Source organism: Microtus pennsylvanicus, chromosome 11 (assembly GCF_037038515.1).
Source record: "Microtus pennsylvanicus isolate mMicPen1 chromosome 11, mMicPen1.hap1, whole genome shotgun sequence".
Classification (NCBI taxonomy): Eukaryota; Metazoa; Chordata; class Mammalia; order Rodentia; family Cricetidae; genus Microtus; species Microtus pennsylvanicus.
In genome coordinates, this window is record NC_134589.1 from 9,608,936 (window position 1) to 9,630,363 (window position 21,428).

Below are 21,428 nucleotides of genomic sequence, written 5' to 3' on the forward strand. Positions count from 1 at the left end.
ATTAATTAATTAAAAAAACACCGATGTACACAAAAGGAAAATAAACATACATACAATAAGAATAAATATATTTTAAAAAAGAAAAATAAACAGGGATTTTTACACACGCGCGTGCGCACACACACATTCTAGAGTGTCAGTGTTGTGTTCCTTGTTGGGAACTAGACATGTTCTAGCTTAGTGTGTTCAGGAAAGCTCCAAGTGGGATTTCCTTTTGTTGGAATGTTTTCATTAATTATTAGTGTGTGCATGTGTGTGTGCACAATCTTTGTGTGTGCATGCTGTGTGTCACGGCTCTCTACCTCTCTCCCTTTTTAAAAATATGCTTGTTGAGCCGGGCGGTGGTGGCGCACGCCTTTAATCCCAGCACTTGGGAGGCAGAGGCAGGCGGATCTCTGTGAGTTCGAGACCAGCCTGGTCTACAAGAGCTAGTTCCAGGACAGGCTCCAAAACCACAGAGAAACCCTGTCTCGAAAAACCAAAAAAAAAAAAAAAAAAAATGCTTGTTGAATGCTGGACTGTGTTTCTGAGGTTGCAGACTCACTTTCAGTTGGGGTGATTAGGTCTGTTTGTTTGGCAGGACACTGGGGACATGTCACCTCCCTTAGCTCCCTATATAAACACACAAGCAGTTGGCCTATTAACAGCATGACGGCAAATAGCCCTGTTTGTCCCATAAACAGGTGCCCTTAGGACTGAAACTGGGTTAAGTTCACCAAGCCCATCTAACATGAGATCTCATTTTGAAGCTAGCAAGATGGTTCATTTAGCAATGGGACTTTCCAGCAAATCTGATTGGCAGGCTGAGGTCGATACCTGCCGAGGTAGAAAGAGAAAACCGACTCACCCAAGTTGTCCTTTGACCTTCCCACGTATGCTGCGGGTGCTTGTACTCACACGTGTGCACACGCACAAACACGCACACACACAAACAAAACAAAACCCTCAGCGAAACACATTCTGTCCCACAGAAATCCACCCCAACAGCCAGGGAGAATATAGGACGGGACCCTTGGGTTTTTATATGTTAGTGTTCCCTCTACCCTCTCCTTGAGACCCCAGCAGCTGAAGGAGAAGCTATGTGACCTCAGGTATCTGTGTGCAAGAGGCAAGAAGAGAACCTAAAGCAAGGGGAATGCAGACAATGTGGGCGTGGCGAGCGGAGAATGTCGGGCACCAGCCACCGTCCAGAGTTCAGATCTGCAAGCCTGGCTTAGCCCCTCCCTGACACCCTTCGTGAAAGATGAAGCCAACAGACTCCCCAAGAGGGGATCTTTGCTCCAAGCGTTGTGATTCCTGCTTCTGAATCATATTGCTTTTCTGAGCCCACGTGTCTTATTATAGCCAGAAAGATTTCACCCCGTCTGGCACAGGCCATAGAGAAGTAAACATGCTGTCAAAATACTCCCTGTACTCAGGGTCCGATAGGAGGGCACAGACAGCTGCTTTTATTATCAGACCACTCGGCCACAGGCTTAGCAAGGCATTTTGTTTGTATCTTTGCTTTTCTGGTACTGGGGGTAGAACCCATTGCCTTGGGTATGGTGGACAAGTACCCTCCCACAGAGTTATAACTCCAAATCTCTTTTTACTTTTGACTTTTGAGGTCACATCTCCTTAGGTTGCCCCGGCTAACCTAGAATCCAATGTGCAACCCAAGCCAACCTTGAACTTGAGACCCTCCTGCTTCAGCTACCCAAACAACTGAGATAAAAGGACTGCACCTCCAGGCCCAGCTCGTGACAACACTCCAATCCAGTGCTCTTCAAGAGAAATTTCCTGTGAAAGTTGATTTTTTGTTTTATTTTGTTTTTCGAGACAGGGTTTCTCTGTGCAGCCCTGGCTTTCCTGGAACTCACTCTGTAGACCAGGCTGGCCTTGAACTCAGAGATCCACCTTCCTCTGCCTCAATTAAAGGTGTGTGCTTCCACTGCCCAGCTGACATTTTTTTGGTTTTTCGAGACAGGGTTTCTCTGTGGCTTTGGAGCCTGTCCTGGAACTAGCTCTGTAGGCCAGGCTGGTCTCGAACTCACAGAGATCCTCCTGCCTCTGCCTCCCGAGTGCTGGGATTAAAGGCGTGCGCAACCATCGCCCGGCCCCAGCTGACTTTTTAACTCAGTCATTTAATGTGGTATACTGTGAACCTGTCCCCAAGTGGAAGTCATCTCTTTTTCAATAATCACAGAGATTTCATGAAACACATTGTCAGATTTATGGGGTTCATTTGATGAACTCTGTTGATGGACTGATGCAGTCTGATAGACTAAAAGATGTGGTGATATTTTATTTATGCTCTAGTAAATAAAGCCTGCCTGAAGATTAGAGGGCAGAGCTAGCCATTAGTTAACCATAGAAGCCAGGCAGTGGTGGCACACACCTTTAATCCCAGCACTCTGGAGGAGGAAGCAGGAAGATCAGGAGTTCAAGGCTGCCCTGGGCTATGAAAGTGTCAGAAAGAGAAGCAGAGCACAGGCAATGGAGGTGGCTCACACCTTTAATCCCAGCACTAGGGAGGTGGAGACAGGAATATAAAGTGGGTGGAGACAGGATCTCAAGCGCACCCAGTCTGAGGATTGCAGAGATGGGAGCTCTCGGCCATTGGATCTGAGTATTCTGTAGAGGTGAGAACTAGTGGCTGGCTGCCCTGCTTCTCTGAGCTTAAGACCAGTTAGAATTTGCACTACATCTGGCACCCAATGAGGTGCTGGGACTTGCTGCTTCTTCCGCCCTGGCCTGACCACAGCAGAGGGCATCTGTTGCAGTCATGTCCGCTGTGATTGCAGCTCTAGCTGCTTCGTATGGTTTGGGTTCAGGGTCTGAATCGGACTCCGACAGTGAGGGCAGTCTGTGTCCGCTGCCAGCCGCCGGCTCTCTCATGCACTTGACCAAATCGCCTTCAGCCAAGCCCTCTCAGACAGTGGCAGTGACTGGGCACTGGAGGTGGCAGTTGAGAAAGATTTGGAGATTGGAGTTCACCTTGACCCTGTTGTCAAAGAAATTCAATATAATCTTACCTTTGAGATTGTTCCTATGGCTGCTCCAGAAATGAGATTTCTGGACATCTAGAGCAGCTCATGTCAACGACTTCATGTTTGAACAGCAAAGATGGACATTTGTATTTGAAACTGGTCAGAAGAAAACAGAAAAGAGGAAAAATTCAAACAAAACGATGCTTCTAATATTGATGGTTTCTTGGGACCATGGGCAAAATTTGTGGATGAAAAAGATGTAGCCAAACGTTCAGAAGAAGAACAAAAGGAGTTGGATGAAATCACAGCAAAGAGGCAGCAAAAAGGCAAATGGGAAGAGGAGAGACCTGGGGAGGAGAAGACAGTCTTACACGTTGAAGAAATGTATGATGTTCAAGGCAGGCCCTGCGTGCACACACCTCCGGATGTCGGTGTTAATCTACGGTTGTCTGGGCCACCTGAAAATGTTGTCTTCCCCAAAACCAAATTCCTGTGTGGTCTGGACACACAAAGGGTGTCAGTGTGGTCAGGCTGTTTTCTCTTTCTGGACGTTTGTTTGTTCCATGGACTGTAAAGTTAAGCTATGGGAAGTTTATGGAGACCGGCGCTGTCTGAACACATTGATTGGTCACAGTAAAGCTGTGAGAGAATCTGTGTCAACACTGCAGGGACACAGGTCCTCAGTGCGGCCTGTGACAGGTACCTGAAGCTCTGGGACACAGAAACGGACAGGGTAAGCCAAGGTTTACAAACCAAAAAGCACCCTATTGTGTCGGGTTCAATCCCGATGAAGACAAGCAAAATCTCTTTGTGGCTGGGACATCTGGCGGAAAGATTGTGCAGTGGAGGGATTGTTCAGGAATACGATCGGCATTTGGGAGCTGTCAACACCGTTGTTTTTGTTGATGAGAATTGAAGATTTGTGAGTACGTCTGATGATAAGAGCCTAAGAGTTTGGGGATGGGATATTCCTGTGGGTTTTAAGTACACAGCAGAGCCAAGTGTGCATTCAGTGCCTGCAGTGATTTGTCTCCAAATGGAAATGGCTAGCATGCCAGTCAATGGAGAGCCGAATCTTAATTCTGGAGCGCGGAACAGATTCAGATGAAATAAGGAAAAAAGTTGTAAGGTCATCTGGTATCAGGCTACGCTTGTCAGGCAGACATGAGCTGTGTGATTTCAGGAGATGGAAATGGGAAATTAAACATTTGCGACTGGAAGACCACAAAACTCTACAGTTTGTTTAAAGCCCATGATAAAGTGTGTGTAGGTGCAGTGTGGCAGCCCCATGAAACGTCCAAGTGTAGTTGGGATGGCCCACTAAGTTGTTGAACTAATGGGTTTAGCCCTTTTACAACCTGTGATTATTTTTGATCCAGTGTCGTATTTAACTATTTAGTTATTAAAATGTGTTGGATGATAATTTGATTTGTAGGTAATCTTTCCATCCATGGCCTTGTGAAGTTGACCCCTGGTTTGTTAAGAGCGTTGTAAAATTGCCTCACGCTACGGTGGACAGTTTGGGAGTTTCCAACTTTTGAAATAGAATGATTTTTTAAAAATGTTAATGAGAATTTCTGGAAGAATATGTAAGAAGTTTGTCTTAGTGGCCCCAGGAGAGAGAGATTAGGAGGCAGGGGACACGCATGGGAGAGAGCAATACTGATAAGCTAAAAAGGTAGATTATTGAACCTTTTATTTTTATTTAATTTATTTGTTTGGTTTTTTTTTTTTTTTTTTGGTTTTTCGAGACAGGGTTTCTCTGTGGTTTTTGGAGCCTGTCCTGGAACTAGCTCTGTAGACCAGGCTGGTCTCGAACTCACAGAGATCCGCCTGCCTCTGCCTCCCGAGTTGTTTGGGTTTTTTTTGTGTGTGTGTGACAGGGTTTCTCTGTAGCTTTGGAGCTGTCCTGGAACTTACTCAAGTAGACTAGGCTAGCCTCGAACTCACAGAGATCCACCTGCCTCTGCCTCCCAAGAACTGAGATTAAAGGTGTGCGCCACCACCACCCAGCTTGAATCAACTTTTAAAAAGTAATGGCTAGTTTTAAATGTTTTACATTGGATTGGGTTTTTGTATATTGTATAAAAAATTTATGCCGGGCGATGGTGGCGCACGCCTTTAATCCCAGCACTCGGGAGGCAGAGGCAGGTGGATCTCTGTGAGTTCGAGACCAGCCTGGTCTACAAAGCTAATTCCGGGACAGGCTCCAAAGCCACAGAGAAACCCTGTCTCGAAAAAGCAAAAAAAAAAAAAAAAATTATATATTGATACAAATTTGAGATGAACTTTGTTCTTTGTTAGAACATAATGTACATGCATTTCTACTCGTGTTCAAGGTATTGTACCCACACAGCTCATTTAATAATGTAATACAAATTTCTAGTCCTTGAAAGTTATTATTACTGCTTACAATAATAAGGAAATGCAGGTGAGTAGTTAATCACCTATTATAATCAAACTTGTAGTCACATTAGGTATGTTGTTCTTATTTCTGGCTTTCTTGTCTGCGGGGTTAAAGAGTAAAGACGTCACGTGGGGAAAGGAGACACAGACACACACGCGGCGGTCCCACGTGGGTGCACTTTAATGGGGGAGGGGTAACGACAGGTAAGGTACAGGTGTGCAGAGACGAAAGAGGAGGCGGGAAGAAGAGAGGAGAGAGAGGGGGCTCATGGCGACCCCCGCCTTTTAAGGGCGTCTGTGAGAAGTGTCCTGCGCTTGCGTGTGCTGGTATCCATAGTCCAGGGGAATGTTGGGAGCTGTAGTTTACAAAAGGAACAACAAGGTATTTTTTTTTTTTTTGGTTTTTCGAGACAGGGTTTCTCTGTGGCTTTGGAGCCTGTCCTGGAACTAGCTCTGTAGACCAGACCAGGCTGGTCTCGAACTCACAGAGATCCGCCTGCCTCTGCCTCCCGAGTGCTGGGATTAAAGGCGTGCGCCACCATCGCCCGGCCAAGGTATGTTTTCAATGTCAAACAAAGTTATATTTTAGATAGGTCATTTTCAAATACTTCAGAAATCTACAGAATATGGAATTTAAGATATTTTTTGTCTAAAATTTTAAAATAAGCTATAATTAATATAAGAAAAACTATATATAATAAATATAATAACTATATATATGTACACACACATACAGGCAATAATTATATCAACAATGTCTAGTCCATTTGCATTTGACAAATTCAGAGAAAAATACTCCCTATCTATCCCATCTTGGTGAGTCCAAAGTCTTGGACTAATTTACTTGCTACATAACTTGCTTTTTGCATCTGGCCACCAAGGAAAACTGAAACTATCCAGTCTTCAACTTCCTTAGAGACCCAAGAAGGAATTAATATTAGCTGAGTAAGCAGGAAGTGCAAGCAAGCAACTTCCAAAAACTGTGAGAAATGACAGAAGCAGCTGGCTGCCTGGACAGTCACCCAAAGTTTCTCTGCAATGTTGGGGCATCCATCTTTGGCCTACAGGCCTAGATTATCTGACAGGCTTTTCTGTGAAGCTGGATATTCTGAAGGGCTATCCCTCCTTGTCTTGATAATATTTGGCAGTTACTTTCTTCTGTGTCCTGCTTCTCCACTTAGGACAGCGTACTGTCAGTAGTTGAGGCAAGGGCATTTTCTTGCCCGTTTGTTTACTTTTGCCACAAAGAAAGTAAACTCCATGTGGCATTTCCTTGATGCTCATTATCTTCTCTGAAGTAGATTGGTGTTTCTGCCTCCTGAGTGCTGGAATAAAGGCATGCGCACGCCACCACTGCCTGGTTAATCTTATACTCTTTAACTCTTTATATTTTTTAAATATTTAGTTATATGTATTAATTATTCCAAAATAAACGATGCATGTAAAATTCCAGGGCTGGGTGGTGGTGGCGCATGCCTTTAATCCCAGCATTCAGGAGGCAGAGGCAGGTGGATCTCTGTGAGTTCGAGGCTAGCCTGGTCTACAAGAGTGAGTTTCAGAACTGCCAGGGCTGTTACACAGAGAAACTCTGCCTCATTAAAAAAAAAAATCCGAGGGGCTGGAGAGATGGCTCAGTGGTTAAGAGCATTGCCTGCTCTTCCAAAGGTCCTGAGTTCAGTTCCCGGCAACCACATGGTGGCTCACAACCATCTGGAATGAGATCTGGTGCCCTCTTCTGGCCTGCAGGCATAGACACAGACAGAGTATTGTATACATAATAGATAAATAAATATTAAAAAAAAAAATCCGAGTTCAAGACCAGCCTGGTCTATAAGAGCTAGTTCCAGGACAGGCTCCAAAACCACAGAGAAACCCTGTCTCGAAAAACAAAAACAAACAAACAAACAAACAAAATTCCATTTATTCATCAGTGTCTGTGTGTCTTCCTGCATGTGAGTGTGTGACAGTTCAGACTATAACCTGTATCAGACTATATAACCTGTAGGAGTCTGTTTTCTCCTCTTCTTCCTCTTCTTTCTATTGTCCCTTATTTATTTATTTATTTATTTATTTATTTATTTATTTATTTATTTTGAGACAGGGTTTCTCTGTGTAACATTCCTGACTGTCCTGGTACTCACTCTGTAGACCAGGCTGGCCTCGAACTCACAGAGATCTGCCTGCCTCTGCCTCCCAAGTGCTGGAATCAAAAGCATGTGCCACCACCTCCCAGCTTCCTTCTCTTTTTCTACCCTGTGGATCCTGGGAATTGAACTCAGCTCATCAGGCCTGATGGTAGTGCCTTTCCTCACTGAGCCACCTCAGCAGGCATTGAAAAATTTTAATACATCTTTTAATATTGGTAGAATTCTCTCTGAAATTGAATTTAGCTCTTCTTCTACCAGGTCAAATCCTGGCTCCTTCTTCACTGCAACCACACCTGTCCTTTGCTGACCACTGACCATGTGACCACGGTCTTATCAAACAATCCTGTCAGAAGATTCCGTCAATACCTAAAGTCCTCTAAGAAACCCGAGGCTTAGGAAGATTCCTCACAGAACATGCCACATCTAAAATTCAGACTAAAATTTGTCTGACCAGCCACAGCTCATACTTCTATGATCAATTAATATCTCAATGACTATGAGAACACATAAATATTGATTATATTGGAAAATTTCTCACAAATTTAGGTGTATGTATTATCAACCAGATTTCAAACACCATAAATACTCTGGCATGGTGGGGCACATCTTTAATCCCATCACTAGGGAGGCAGGCAGGTCTCTGGGGGTACAAGACCAGCTTGGTCTAAACAATGAGTTCCAGTCTAGCCAAGGCAACATAGTAAAACCCTATCTAAAAAAAAATAAAATGGGGTGGGGGGAGCACTGGAGATATTATCTCGTGGTTAGGACATTTGCTTATGCAGAGGACCTGGATTTGATTCCCAACCTACGTGGCTCTAACAACTATCTGCAGCTCAAGTTCTAGCGGCTCTGATGCCCTCCTGGCCTCCTTGGGTACCAGCCAGACATGTGGTTTACATGCATATACATGCATATATGTAGGCAAAACATTCATACATACAAAATAAAAATAAAATATTTATCTGGGCAGTGGTGGCACACACCATTAATTCCAGCTCTCAGGAGGCAGAGGCAGGTGGATCCAAAATTGAGGAAACCCTGTCTTGAACACTGCCCCCCCCCAAAAAAAAGGCTGCTCATCCAGAGGTACTGAGTTCGAAGCCCAGCAACCACACAGTGGTTCACAACCATTTAGAGTGGGATCTGATGTCCTCTTTATAGGCATACATGCAGACAGAAAACTCATATATATAAAATAAGTAAGTAAAATCTCAAAAGAAAAACAAAACTTAAGAAAAAAGACTTTTAAAGCTGGCTATAGTGGTGCATGACTAACCCCAGCACTTGGAAGGCAGAGGCATTCAATCTCTGTGAGTTAGAGGCCAGCCTGGTCTAACATAATGAGTTTCAGGACAGCCAGAGCTACATAGTGAGGTCCTGTCTTAAAAGAACAGCAAAAAAAAAAAAGCATTAAAATTATGAAACATTATTTCATGTATGCCCTTTGCTTGATGACAAACCTGGGGCATATGCTTTTTATGTAGGATGCCACAGTTTATGTAAGCACGGAGCCCCTAATCCCCCCATAACTAAATCCTGAACCAGGACCCTCTCGGGAACACATTGTAAGCCATAGTCAATGGCCAGGGGACTGTATGGACTTAGCTAGACGACATCACCAAGAGACCTGAAAGTCCTGTGTCTGGTTTAAGGGCAAAGAAAACTCTTGGGCTCCAAGCAAAGTTCTAGGACTCATAGGGACACCTTCCTGCCTTACTGTTTGTTTCTATGGACACAAGAAGAAAAGACAAAACTACAATAAAAAACTAACCAGGCAGCCTGCAATTTGAGAGGAGGCTGGGGAAAGCCAGGTGGAGTAACAGCTGATCATCCGTCATACGCCGCACAAAGCCCCGGCTACCCCAAGATAGAAAAGGCATTTTATCAACGGTCATCAATTATGCCAACTTTTTATAGTGACAAGCCAGGCAGGAATCTAGAACTCATCTTTAAATAAACCTGTCTTCCCTCACGTAGCTTATTCACACTGTCAGGGGGACACTTTATAAGAATATCCTTGATAAACTTTGCTATGCTAGGGCATTGGAACGGGCACATAGCAGGCGAGGGCTGAGCCACCCCCTGGTCTGGCACTCAGATAAACCTCTCTCCGCATGCGCGCGCGCACACTCAACAGCCTTGGGAGAGAAGCTGTCTTAGAACAGACCCCCGATGCTGCAGCGATCAGGGTTCCAGGTCAGCAGGCTCTGTCCAGGGTGGAGCATAAAGAGACTCATGCTTGAGTTTAAACAGTTTTAGTAAAGCCAAGCCAGGAGTGGTAGGCAGTCCTTTAATCCCAGCACTAGAGAGGCAGAGGCAGGCAGATTTTCGTGAGTTCCAGAAGCCAGCTTGGTCTCCACAGTAAGTTTTAGGAAGGCCCGGGCTACACAACAAAACAAAACGAAACAAAAACCAATCATGGTAATTCAGTTGGCACGAGAATAAAATACAAGAGAGGGTCTTCTGTCTTCCTTTCCCAAGCTTGTATTCATGATTTTTTTTAAAAATTAGTATTATTTTAAACTTGATGTGCATGGGTATTTTGCCTGCATGTATGTTTGTTCAGTATGTGTGTGCAGTGCCCACAGAGGCCAGAAGAGGTCATCTGTTTCCCTGGAGACTCAAGTTACAGACATTTGTGAGCCACAGTGTGGGTGCTAGCTACCCAACCCAGGTCCTCTGAAAGAGCAGTCAGTGCTCTTAACTGCTGAGCCATCTCTCCAGCCCTGTATAATGTTCTAAAATTAACCTCAAACGTTTGGGACTGGGAAAATGGCTGAGCAGTTAACTGCTTGCTGCAGAAGAATGACCAGAATTCAGATCCCTTGAACCCGCGTGAATGCCAGGTGGATTGCGTGAATGCCGAGGGGGAGCCTGGGAGTCCCCAGAGTGAGCTGGCTAGCGGCATTTCCCCACTGGTGGGCTGGATCCTGGTTGATGGAAAGACTTTGCCTCCCTCGTGAATAAGGCAGAAGGTCAGTAAATGGTGACGATTCCTGACATCAGCATTTGGCCTCCGCGTGCACCACATCCACACATGTACAAAATTTGCACACACACATGCCCAGCACACACATGAAAGTGGGAAAAACGTTAACCACATATAGTCTAGCAAGATGGCTGGCCAAAGCACTTGGTGTTAAAAAACTGTAGGATTTTAACTGGGCAGTGGGGCTCAGGCCTTTAATCCGAGCACCCGGGACCACCTTGAACACTGGGTTTCCGCTACCTCCCTGAGAGCTGGGATTACAGGCCTGCATTTCCAAGCGTCGTGTATGCAGTGCTGGTGCTCAGACGGAGGGCTGTGTGTCTGCTAGCATCCTACCCACTGAGCCGCATCAGCAGCCCGCATACATGCATCATCTTAATTCAGGAATTAAGAGTTGTGCCCAGCAACCAAGGTTGTAATGCTGAATAGAAAGCAAAACAACATCAACAAAAACAGTTGGCTGTGAATGTTTTGTTCAGTGACTTTTCTTCCCTTATTCGAACTAATTCGCTCTTTTCTTTGCTTAATTTTTTTTTTTACTCTTTAGCCCTGGATGGTCTGGAACTCACTACGTACACCAAGCAGGACCCGAACTCACAGAGATCCACATCCCTCTGCCTCCCTACCTCTGGGACTAAGGTGTGTGCCACCACACCTTGCTCAGGTTTACTTTTGATAGTATATATATATATATATATATATATATGGATCTATCAAAAACTAACTGCACTGAGGCTGGAGAGATGGCTCCGGGCTTAAAAGCACTTAGTACTTTGTTTGTTTATTTGTTGTTTTTTTTTTTGAGACAGGGTTTCTCTGTGTAGCCCTGACTGTCCTGGAACTCACTCTGTAGACCACACTGGCCTCAAACTCAGAGATCTGCCTGTCTCTGCCTTCCAAGAGCTGGGATCAAAGATGTGTGCCACCACTACCGAGTCAGCAGTACTCTTGTACTCTTGTAGAAGACTTGAGTTTGGATCCAAGCACCTGCGTGTCATTCATGACTATTGGTAACTCCAAACCCAGGGGCTCTAGCGCCCTCTTCTGGCCTCCCTGGGCACCAGGAACTCACATGGTGCATATACACACAAACAGTAAAAGCCCTGCACACAGACAAAAAAAAATGAATGGATCTTCAAATCTCATTCTGGTGTTAATGCATGGTCTCTTTTTACAATGAATTCATAGCTGGGCAGTGGTGGCACATGCCTTTAATCCTAGCACTCAGGAGGCAGAGGCAGATGGATCTCTGTGAGTTTGAGGCCAGCCTGGGCTACAAGAGCTAGTTCCAGGGCAGGCTCCAAAGCTACAGATAAGCCCTGTCTTGAAAAGCCAAAATACCAAACAAACAAAAAACAATAACAAAAAATTAAAAACAATGAATTCATGACCACCAGAAGATACCAGTGTGACTTATATCAGAGTCCCCACTGTCAACTGTCATTTCTCCTGCCATTATGTTCTTAAAACATTCCACAGGAATTTTAGTCATTCCTAGTTAGTCCTGGAGCCATGCAACAACCAATGTTATTGCAATCTCTCCAGGGCACTGACCCTACCCTGGTGGCTTCTGGGGTGGACACCGTCAACTAAATCTCAGTTACTTTGGCACCTGCAGAACGTCATCTTTGCTGAAGAGGCTCTTCTGCCTCGCTGGACTGGCCTAGCTGTTTACCAAGGATAAAGAAAGCATGGTAGTGTCTTGTACCTTCAAGATAAGCCTGGCCTTTGCTTTGTAGCCTTCGGGCTGGAATGGCAGATTTAAATGGCTGGGATTACTGGGGGTGGGTGTGGTAGGCACCTGTTCCCTAAATAGCACGGCCCTTCCCCTGTAAACCCAGACACAAAAGAGATTAACTCCTCATCTCTCCCACCGTGAAGAGGGAGATGATTGATGGGCTCAGGGTTTATTTTCAACCCAAGCCCATCTACTCTGAACCTGAGTAAAGGTCTTAGCCCGTTTGCCCCACAGTCCTGCCCTCTAGAACACAGAGACGACGTCACTACTCTGCAGCTCACTCCCCTGGGATGGCCAGAGAGGAGAACAATCTTTGGGGAAAAGCCTCAGAGGAGCTGAAATGTGGGTAAATTCGAGGATTTATTACAAGAATTATAAAGAGACCTGGACTTCAGCCCAATAAAGACGTTCAGGAGTTGTAAAGTCCCTGGGCTCTTTCTGAACCCGTGCTAGCCACACCCCATGATAAAATCAAAACAAAACCTAGGCAACAACCTCTGTTTGTTGGCCTTTTCACCTAAGAAAACCGCCAGCCTGTTGTACGCGCTCTGATTTCCCAGGGATGCTCCTGTGTTTATTACTGACATTGGTCCTTGCCAAGTGGCCTGTGGACCCAGCCTTTTTTGCTGGAGAAAGTGGCAGAGTGGAAGGAAATAGTGAGAGTTTGACATCTTGAAAATTCCTGCCTTGATTAGAAAGGTTGCAGGGCAAAAAATGGTACAGAGGATCTGATGCTGTGGCTGGGTCTCTTGGGAAAGGAGTAACTACACAGGAGAGATTTTCAGTAGGAGTCTGTCTGTCACTGGCAACAGTTTCTCCTCTGGGAGTATCAGCATCAGGTCTTGAGGCCATCTGTCACGAATAGGTGTACTCAAAGTTGACCAGGCTCCTGGGTCAAGCAGGTGCTGACCGTGCTAGCCAAGGCTCTGGACTGGAGACAGGACTGGAGAGATGGCTCTGCAGTTAGGAGCACGTGCTGTGCTTGCAGAGGACCAGAATTCAGTTCCCAGCACCGCATTAGGCAGTCCACACCGCCTGTATCAGACCATGGGAATACAGCAGCGTCTTCTGGTCTACATCAACACACATGTTCTCTCTCAATTTAGTTTTATATGTACAGATGCTTTACCTGCATGTATTTGTGCACCATTTGCATGCCTGGTGCCAATGGAGGCCAGAAGAGGGTGTCGGATCCCTAGGAACCGGAGTTACAGATGGTTGTGAGCCACCAAGTAAGCAGTGATTTTTTTTGCGGGGTGAGGGGAGGTGTTTTTAAGGCAGCTGTTTTTCTGTGTAACAGCCCTGATTGTCCTGGAACTTGCTCTGTAGACCAGGCTGGCCTTGAACTCACAGAGATCCACCTGCCTCTGGGATTAAAGGTGTGCATCACCACTGTCTGACTGCAGTCAGTGCTCTTAACCTTTGAGCCATTTCTCCACAAATCTCTGGCCTCTGTGGGGTCTGCACACACTTAGTGCACATACACTCATGCAGGCAAAATACTCATAAATAAAATACATTTAAAAAAATAACCTCTAGGAGCTGGAGAGATGGCTCAGTGGTTAAGAGCACTGGCTGCTCGTCCAGATGACCCACCATCTGTAACTCTAGGCTCCAACACCCTCACACAGATATACATAAAGGCAAAACACCAATAAGATAAAAATGAAAAGAAAATAGCCTCTAGAGTAATACGTCAGCTAAACTTGTGATGGATTTATCCATTCCGGTATGCAGTAGAACAAAGCCATAGTGAACCTGGGCTTTGCAGCCACACGTCCTGCAGTCCACTCCCAGGTATTTGCCTAAGAGCAGCCAGTACAGGCACAGTGCCTACAAACACTCACACATGAATGCTCACAGTGGCATGAGTCAAAACAGCCAGAAAGTAGCAACAATTCAAATGCTCCTCCATGAATCGCTGGGCAGAATCGCTGATACACACATGCAATAGAGTACCATTGTTTTCTTGTCGGCGGCTGCCTACAAGCAAGGTGGGTCACCAGGAACTCTACTGTAGTCACCCGCGGGTTCAGCCAGGGTCGTTGCTCTTGCCGAGTCGGCTCTAACCATCATGGTCCTACCTGATCTGGAAATACGGGCTGAAATGTGCTGTTACTGTTTCAATCACTACTCGAAAGACTTAGGCTTCAGTAAGTTTGACTAAGCGACCCTGAATGGATTATCCAAGGCTGTCTACCCAGCGACATGGTCATGTTTGTCTTTGTACATAAAGGATATAAAGATCGAAAACCTTCAAAAACTACCATTCAGAGAAAAGAGTGAAGTAGTGGTAGATGGCTCACTATGGATGAACCTCGAAAAATATCACCGGTAGTGGGTCGTGAAGGAGACCAGTCAGTAAAGGTACCGGGTGAATGATTGCATTTGCATGGGACACCCACCCAGAGTAGATAAATCCATAAACACACAAAGTAGATCAGAGTTTGCCTAGAGCTGGTGGGGGGCGGTGGAAAAGAATGCTGAAGGATATATGGTTGCTCTTTTGGGTTCTCTAAACTTGGTTGTGTTGAGGGCTACACAACCTTGAATATACTGAAATCCATTGAATCATTTACTTTAAGTAGGTAATTGTTCCTCCTCCTCTTCCCTCTCCTCCCTCCTTCCTCCTCCTCTCCACCCCATCTTCTCCTTCTCCCTCCCTCCTCTCTTCCCCCTTCTCTTCTCCTCCTCCTCCCCTTCCTCTTTACTGGGAACCAACAACTCTAAGACCTTCTGCACCCTACGCAAAAGCTCCAAATCAGGTACCCTGGTATAGATCTACAACCCCAGCACTTAGGAGGTGGCGGGATCAGGAGACATTCAGGTTATCTTCAGCTGTATAGTGAGTGAGTTTGGAGTTGATCTGGAGTACAGGAGACCCCACCTCAGGATAAAAAATAAACTTATAAATAATAGGAAAGGTTCTCTGGTCCTGGCAGAAGCAAGGTGACAGGAGCTAATGTCACATGCATGTGCACTGCTGCCACCTTCAGAGGTCAGCACGTGGTGAACGTGACTTCCCTGCCCCGGCTCAGATGACGCACTACAGAGCCTGGGGCCAATGAGGTCCCCAAAACCTGTCCATTGCAGACTCAGACATCAATTCTGAGATGGAACATCTGAACTCCAGAGCATGGCTCTGCAGCACCCAGGTCATCCTAGTGACTTTGATTCAGCCATAAAACGAAGGTTCTTTTTTTTTTTTTTTAAAGCTACACAACTGACCACTTTTTACAAATGTATTTATGTTGCCAGGTGAGAGGGCACATGCCATGACAACATGTCTATGTGGAGGTCAGAGGGCAACCGTGGGAACTGGTTCTTTCCTTTCATCACGTGGGGTCTCGGATCGAACTCAGGTCGTCAGGCTTGGTTAGCAGCAGGCACCTTTACCAGCTGAACCATCTCACTGGCCCCACATTCCTCCTCCTGTTTGTTTTGATGACAGTTTTCTGTGTAGCTCAGGTTAGACTAGAACTCAAAATCTTCCTGTGCCTGCCTCCCCGGTTCTGGGACTACAGGCATGTGCCCATGCTTTATGCCAAGCAAGTGAATTTTATGGCATGTGAATAATATCTCCATAAAGGATTTTTTTAAGAGTTAAAACAATACAAATGTTTTATTTAATAGTCGCAGGTCATCATGGGCCAAGTGGTGGATACTCAGGACCCAGCAGGAAGGTCAGTCAGCGCAACCTCTGAGCCTCTCTTTCTGACTCCAATAGGGTGAGCACATCTCCCTCTCGAATGGGACCTTCGACGTTTCGGATGATGGAGCGACTGGTGTCATCCATAAATTCCACACGGACCTGCGTGCACTGTCCCTGCGAACGGGTCCTGCCCAGCACTTTGGTTACCCTAGCGAGCTTGATGGGCTGCAAGCGACTCGTGTCCATGATGGCGGCGATCGGGCGGAGAGGGCTCCATAAAGGATTTTTTTGCTATTGTTGTTGGTGGTGGTTTTTGTTTGGTTTTTCGAGACGAGGTTTCTTGGTGTATTGGCTGCTCTGGAACTCCCTCTGCAGACCAGGCTGGCCTCGAATTCACAGAGATCTGGTTGCCTCTTCCTTCCAAATGCTGGGACTAAAGATGGGCGCCACCACTGCTTGGCTTCAATAAAGGTATTTTATAGACACATGCTCAAACACACAGTCCACAAGAATGACCCTGGCCTCTGACATCACACTGCCTGCCGTGAGTCCTGTCATAGGACACACTGAATGTGCTACTTAGACTTACTCAGCTGCTGAAATAAAGATGACAGTTATTGTTTTTTTAATTTATTTATTATGTATATAGTGTTCTGGGCACCAGACCTCATTACAGATGGGTGTGAGCCATCATGTGATTGCTAGGAATTGAACTCAGAACCTCTGGAACAGCAGTCAGTTCTCTTAACTTCTGAGCCGTCTCTCCAGCCGAAGATGACAGTTATTATGTAGAGATTTGGAACACGTGGAAGTATATGACAAAACTCAGAATAAAGGTTAACTATGCAGAGTCAAGACATGGAATCAGTCGGACGGTGGTGGCGCACGCCTTTAATCCCAGCACTCGGGAGGCAGAGGCAGGCGGATCTATGTGGGTTTGAGACCAGCCTGGTCTACAAGAGCTAGTGCCAGGACAGGCTCCAAAGCTACAGAGAAATCCTGTCTCGAAAAACTAAAACTAAAACAAAACAAAACATTAAAAAAAAAAGACATGGAATCAACCTCATGCCCACTGACAAAGGAAGAAAATGTGTTGTATCTACACTGGTGGGTTACTATTTAAACATAAAGAAGAATAAAATACTGTCATTTGCTGCAAAATCAAAGTGGAGATATATGCTATATGTGGAAGGAAATTAAAACAAAGTTGATCGGGATGTGGAAGAGTGATGGTTGCCGGTAGCAGAGAACAGAGGAACGCAGGGTATTGGTGTGTTTATGGACTGGATGTAGAATGTCCATCCATTTGTTGAAACGCTTGGTTGTTAGCTGGCAGAATTGTTTTGGGATGTGTTTATTGTCTGTTTTTGAGACAGGGTCTGTAGCCCATGTCATCCTGAAACTCATGACATGACCCAGGCTGCTCTTGAACTTGTAGCAATCCTCCTGCCTTAGTCTCCCAAGTGTTTGGATTACAGGAGGAGCCATCATGTAAATCTCATTTGCACTCCACCCAGAAAGCCCTTCACTGATGTGTTTGCTGAAGTTATATGACTGTGTGCTGGGTACCGTTCTGACGGCTTGGAAAATGGCAATCCCTAAACTGCACGGTATTTCTTGCTCATACAAAGCTTGGATCCCGTGGAGGGAGGCTGGCATCCCATGAACACACAGAAACACATGGCAAGCAGTGATTGGTATTCTGAAAACGAGAAGGTCAGCCTTAAGGAGACTGGGGGAGGGGTGTTAGGTGAGATGTTATACATGGGAAGGCGGCAGGAGTGTGGAATCACAGCTGAGCCCAGGGGGCTGTGCGTGAGTGTCCTCTAAGATGACACTCCGGGTAGTGACTCCCTAAGTGATCCTCTCCTGCACTCTGTAGGGACTGCTCTGCTTCCAATGACAAGAGTGAAAACTTCCCAGGAGAGACCCTACAATACCTTGAAGCTCCTGTTTTGTTATTATGCACATGATGTTCTCAAGGGAGCCGGTACTCTGGCCTGAGGTCAGGCAGCTCTGTTGAGGGGCCAGGAGAAGGGGAACAGAGGGGGTCCTATCATCTAACTGCTTTTGGCTTTTCAAACTTCAGCAAGCTTTCAGACGGGAGCTGGAGAGGAGGCTCAGTGCTAACAGCACCTGATGCTCTTATAGAAATCGCAGGTGGGAGCTGGCTGGTGGTGGCACACGCCTTTAAACCCAGCACTTGGGAGGCAGAGGCAGGAGGATCTCTTTGTGTTCGAGTCCAGCCATGTCTACAGAGTGAGATATACAGAGAAACCCTGTCTCGAACCTTCCCTCAAAAAAACAAGAAGAAGGGCTGGAGAGATGGCTCAGTGGTTAAGAGCATTGCCTTGTCTTCCAGAGGTCCTGAGTTCAATTCCCAGCAACCACATGGTGGCTCACAACCATCTGTAATGAGGTCTGGTGCCCTCTTCTGGCCTGTAGGCACACAGAATATTGTATACACAATAAATAAATAAATATTTAAAAAAAAACAAGAAGAAGAAGAAGAGGAAGAAGAGGAAGAAGAGGAAGAAGAGGAAGAAGAGGTTGTCGTCCCTGGGTGGCTCACAACTTCCTGGTGTCCCCTTCTGATAGCTTCAGGTTTCTGCATACATGGTATAGACATACACATAAAATAAATCTTTTATTTTATTTTATTTTTTTTAAAGATTTATTTATTTATTATGTATACAACATTCTGCCTCCATGTATGCCCACACACCAGAGGAGGGCGCCAGATCTCACTACAGATGGCTGTGAACTACCATGTGGTTGCTGGGAATTGAACTCAGGACCTCTGGAAGAGCAGACAGCACTCTTAACCACTGAGCCATCTCTCCAGCCCCTCTTTTATTTTTTAATTTTCAGAAAAAGCTTTCAGATAGCTATAGCTCTGCTAGCATCTTTTTTTTTTTTTTTTGGTTTTTTTGAGACAGGGTTTCTCTGTGGTTTTGGAGTGTGTGTGTGCGTGCGCGTGGAGGCCAGAGGACAATCTGAGGTGTCATTTGTTCCTTTTGTGCCTCTGCTGCTTTTTTTTTTTTTTTTTTTAGACAAGGTTTCTCAACACCCTGGAACTCAACCTAGCAGGCCAGACTGACTGGTTGGCCAAGAGTCGGGGGAGCCAGCTGTCTTGCTTCCTCAGTACAGGGTTTATAAACACACCTCTACACCTGGATTTTTTTTATCTTGTGTTTTTCCTTTTTTTTTAAAATGACTGAAGGAAAGGAACCAAGATGTCATGTTTCAGCTTCAGGGCTGGGCGTTCACAGCGCCGTTTGTGCAAGGCGGGGGCCTGGCGGGAGCTCCACTAGAAGAGGCTGAGTGTGGATTGCACTCGAGAGTTTGTGCTGCCTAGGAGAGGCACGCATATGGAGGAGTTGGAGAAGCCACTGCACAAAGCAAAAACTAGAGCTGAAGGGGTGAGCACAAGAGTCAAGAGTGTGGGCTCCTCACCTTAAGACCAAGAAGCAAGATGTGGTGGCTCCCACCTGTGATCCTAGCACTTGGAAAGCTGAGGCAGGAGGATTGCCATGAATTTGAAGCCAGATTGGGTTACAAAGTGAGTTCTAATCTAGCCTAGGCTGCAGAGTGAGACCCTGTCTCCAAAATAAACAAATTTTAAGAATGAGAGTAGATTTATGTTGGAGGAGACCACTAGTTAGTTTCAGGCTACTTAGCCCCAAAATAACCACACAGAAACAGTATTAATTAAATCACTGCTTGGCCCATTAGCTCTAGCTTTTTTTTTTTTTTTTTTTTTTTTGGTTTTTCAAGACAGGGTTTCGCTGTGGCTTTGGAGCCTGTCCTGGAACTAGCTCTTGTAGATCAGGCTGGTCTCAAACTCACAGAGATCCGCCTGCCTCTGCCTCCAAGTGCTGGGATTAAAGGCGTGCGCCACCATCGCCCGGCTTAGCTCTAGCTTCTTATTGGCTAACTCTTACATATCAGTTTAACCCATTTCCACTATTCTGTGCATCACCATGAGGTCGTGGCCTACCAGCAAAGTTTCAGCACATCTGTCTTCAGTGGTGACTCCATGGCTTCTCCCTAACTCCTCCTCCTTTCGCCCAGCATTCAGTTTAGTTTTCCCTGCCTAGCTCTGTTCCCCTGTAGCTCTGCTATAGGCCCAAGGCAGTTCCTTTATTAACCAATGGTAATCACAGCATACAGAGGGAAATCCCACATCAGATTTAGTCAATTAGAGAGATGCTAGCAGACAAGAGGAGGCCCTGAAGATGCTCACATCTTCAAGACGAATGCAGAACAGGCTGGTGAAGATGATCCCATGATGGGCCTGTGAGCGGCATTGAGGAGTCAGAACCTAGGCTGGGGTGATGTTCAGTTGTGCAAGCAATGGAGACCTGAACACAGCCCTGAATTCTTGGTTTTTGCTTTTTGCTTTCTAAAAGGTGGGTATGTTGAAGTGTGTTTATAATCCTGGCAGTGGGTGGCGAGGCAGAGGCCAGCGGATCCCCTGGGCTCTCTGACCTGCCAGTGTGACCAGCCTAGTTGGTGAGCTCCAGGCCAGTAAGAGACCTTGTCAAAAAAAAAAAAAAGCCGGGCGGTGGTGGCGCACACCTTTAATCCGAGCACTTGGGAGGCAGAGGCAGGCGGATCTCTGTGAGTTCGAGACCAGCCTGGTCTACAAGAGCTAGTTCCAGGACAGGCTCCAAAACCACAGAGAAACCCTGTCTCGAAAAACCAAAAAAAAAGTCACAAAACCAAACCTGGATGGTGCTTGAGGAAGGAAGGACTATGAAAAGTTCTCTGCCCTCCACTCATGGGCACAGACACTTCTGTACCCACACGCACACAACAAACAAAAATTCTGGGGCTGGAGAGATGGCTCAGGGGTTAAGACAGTGCATTGCCCTTGCAAAGGACCCAGGTTCAGTTCTTAGCAGTTCAGTTTTAGACAGAGAAACCCTGTCTAGAAAAACCATCCCCCCCAAAAGAAAATTGAAGCAGGGTCTCACTCTGTAGCCCTGCTTGGCTTAGCACTTCCTGTATTGCCCTGGTAGGTCTTGAACTCACGGCAATACTCCTGCCTCAGCTTCCCAGATGATGGAATTACAGGTATACAGCAGTACACCCAATAGATCTAGGAGGGAGAGGAGCATGCTGTCTTAGGGTTTCTATCGCTGAGATGAAACACCATGACCAAAGGCCATTGGGGAGGAAAGGGTTTATTCTGCTTACACTTCCAGACAACAGATCACCGAAGGATGCCAAGGCAGGAATCAGACAGGTCAGGAAGTAAGAGGCAAGAGTTAATGCAGAGGCCATGGAGAGGTACTGGTTACTGCCTTCCCCCATCCCCTCAACCCAGATTGCTTGGCCTGCTTTTTTTTTTCTTTTTCTTTTCTTTTTTTCTTTTTTTTTTTGGTTTTTTTGGGGCAGGGTTTCTCTGTAGCCTTGGAGCCTGTCCTGGAACTAGCTCTTGTAGATCAGGCTGGCCTCGAACTCACAGAGATACGCCTGCTTCTGCCTTCTAAGTGCCTTGGCCTGCTTTCTTATAGAA

At 45.9% G+C, this 21,428-nt stretch overlaps 1 protein-coding gene and 2 pseudogenes across 1 annotated transcript; 2 read left to right on the top strand and 1 right to left on the bottom strand.

The window, feature by feature from the left end:
- The first annotated feature begins 2,764 nt into the window (after positions 1–2,764).
- On the top strand, positions 2,765–4,301 carry LOC142859898 (pre-mRNA-processing factor 17 pseudogene; annotated as a pseudogene).
- Positions 4,302–14,165: 9,864 nt separating this feature from the next.
- LOC142859899 (small ribosomal subunit protein uS14-like) lies at positions 14,166–14,419 on the top strand (annotated as a pseudogene).
- A 1,424-nt stretch (positions 14,420–15,843) lies between these two features.
- On the bottom strand, positions 15,844–16,152 carry LOC142831768 (small ribosomal subunit protein eS28-like). Its single transcript, XM_075942155.1, has one exon. The coding sequence runs from the start codon at positions 16,148–16,150 to the stop codon at positions 15,941–15,943; it is 210 nt and encodes a 69-aa protein (XP_075798270.1). The 5' UTR covers positions 16,151–16,152; the 3' UTR covers positions 15,844–15,940.
- Between the last annotated feature and the right edge of the window lie 5,276 nt (positions 16,153–21,428).

Excerpts from the sequence above, each read along its gene's own strand:
- LOC142831768 (XM_075942155.1), bottom strand. The coding sequence starts at position 16,150 with ATGGACACGAGTCGCTTGCAGCCCATCAAGCTCGCTAGGGTAACCAAA.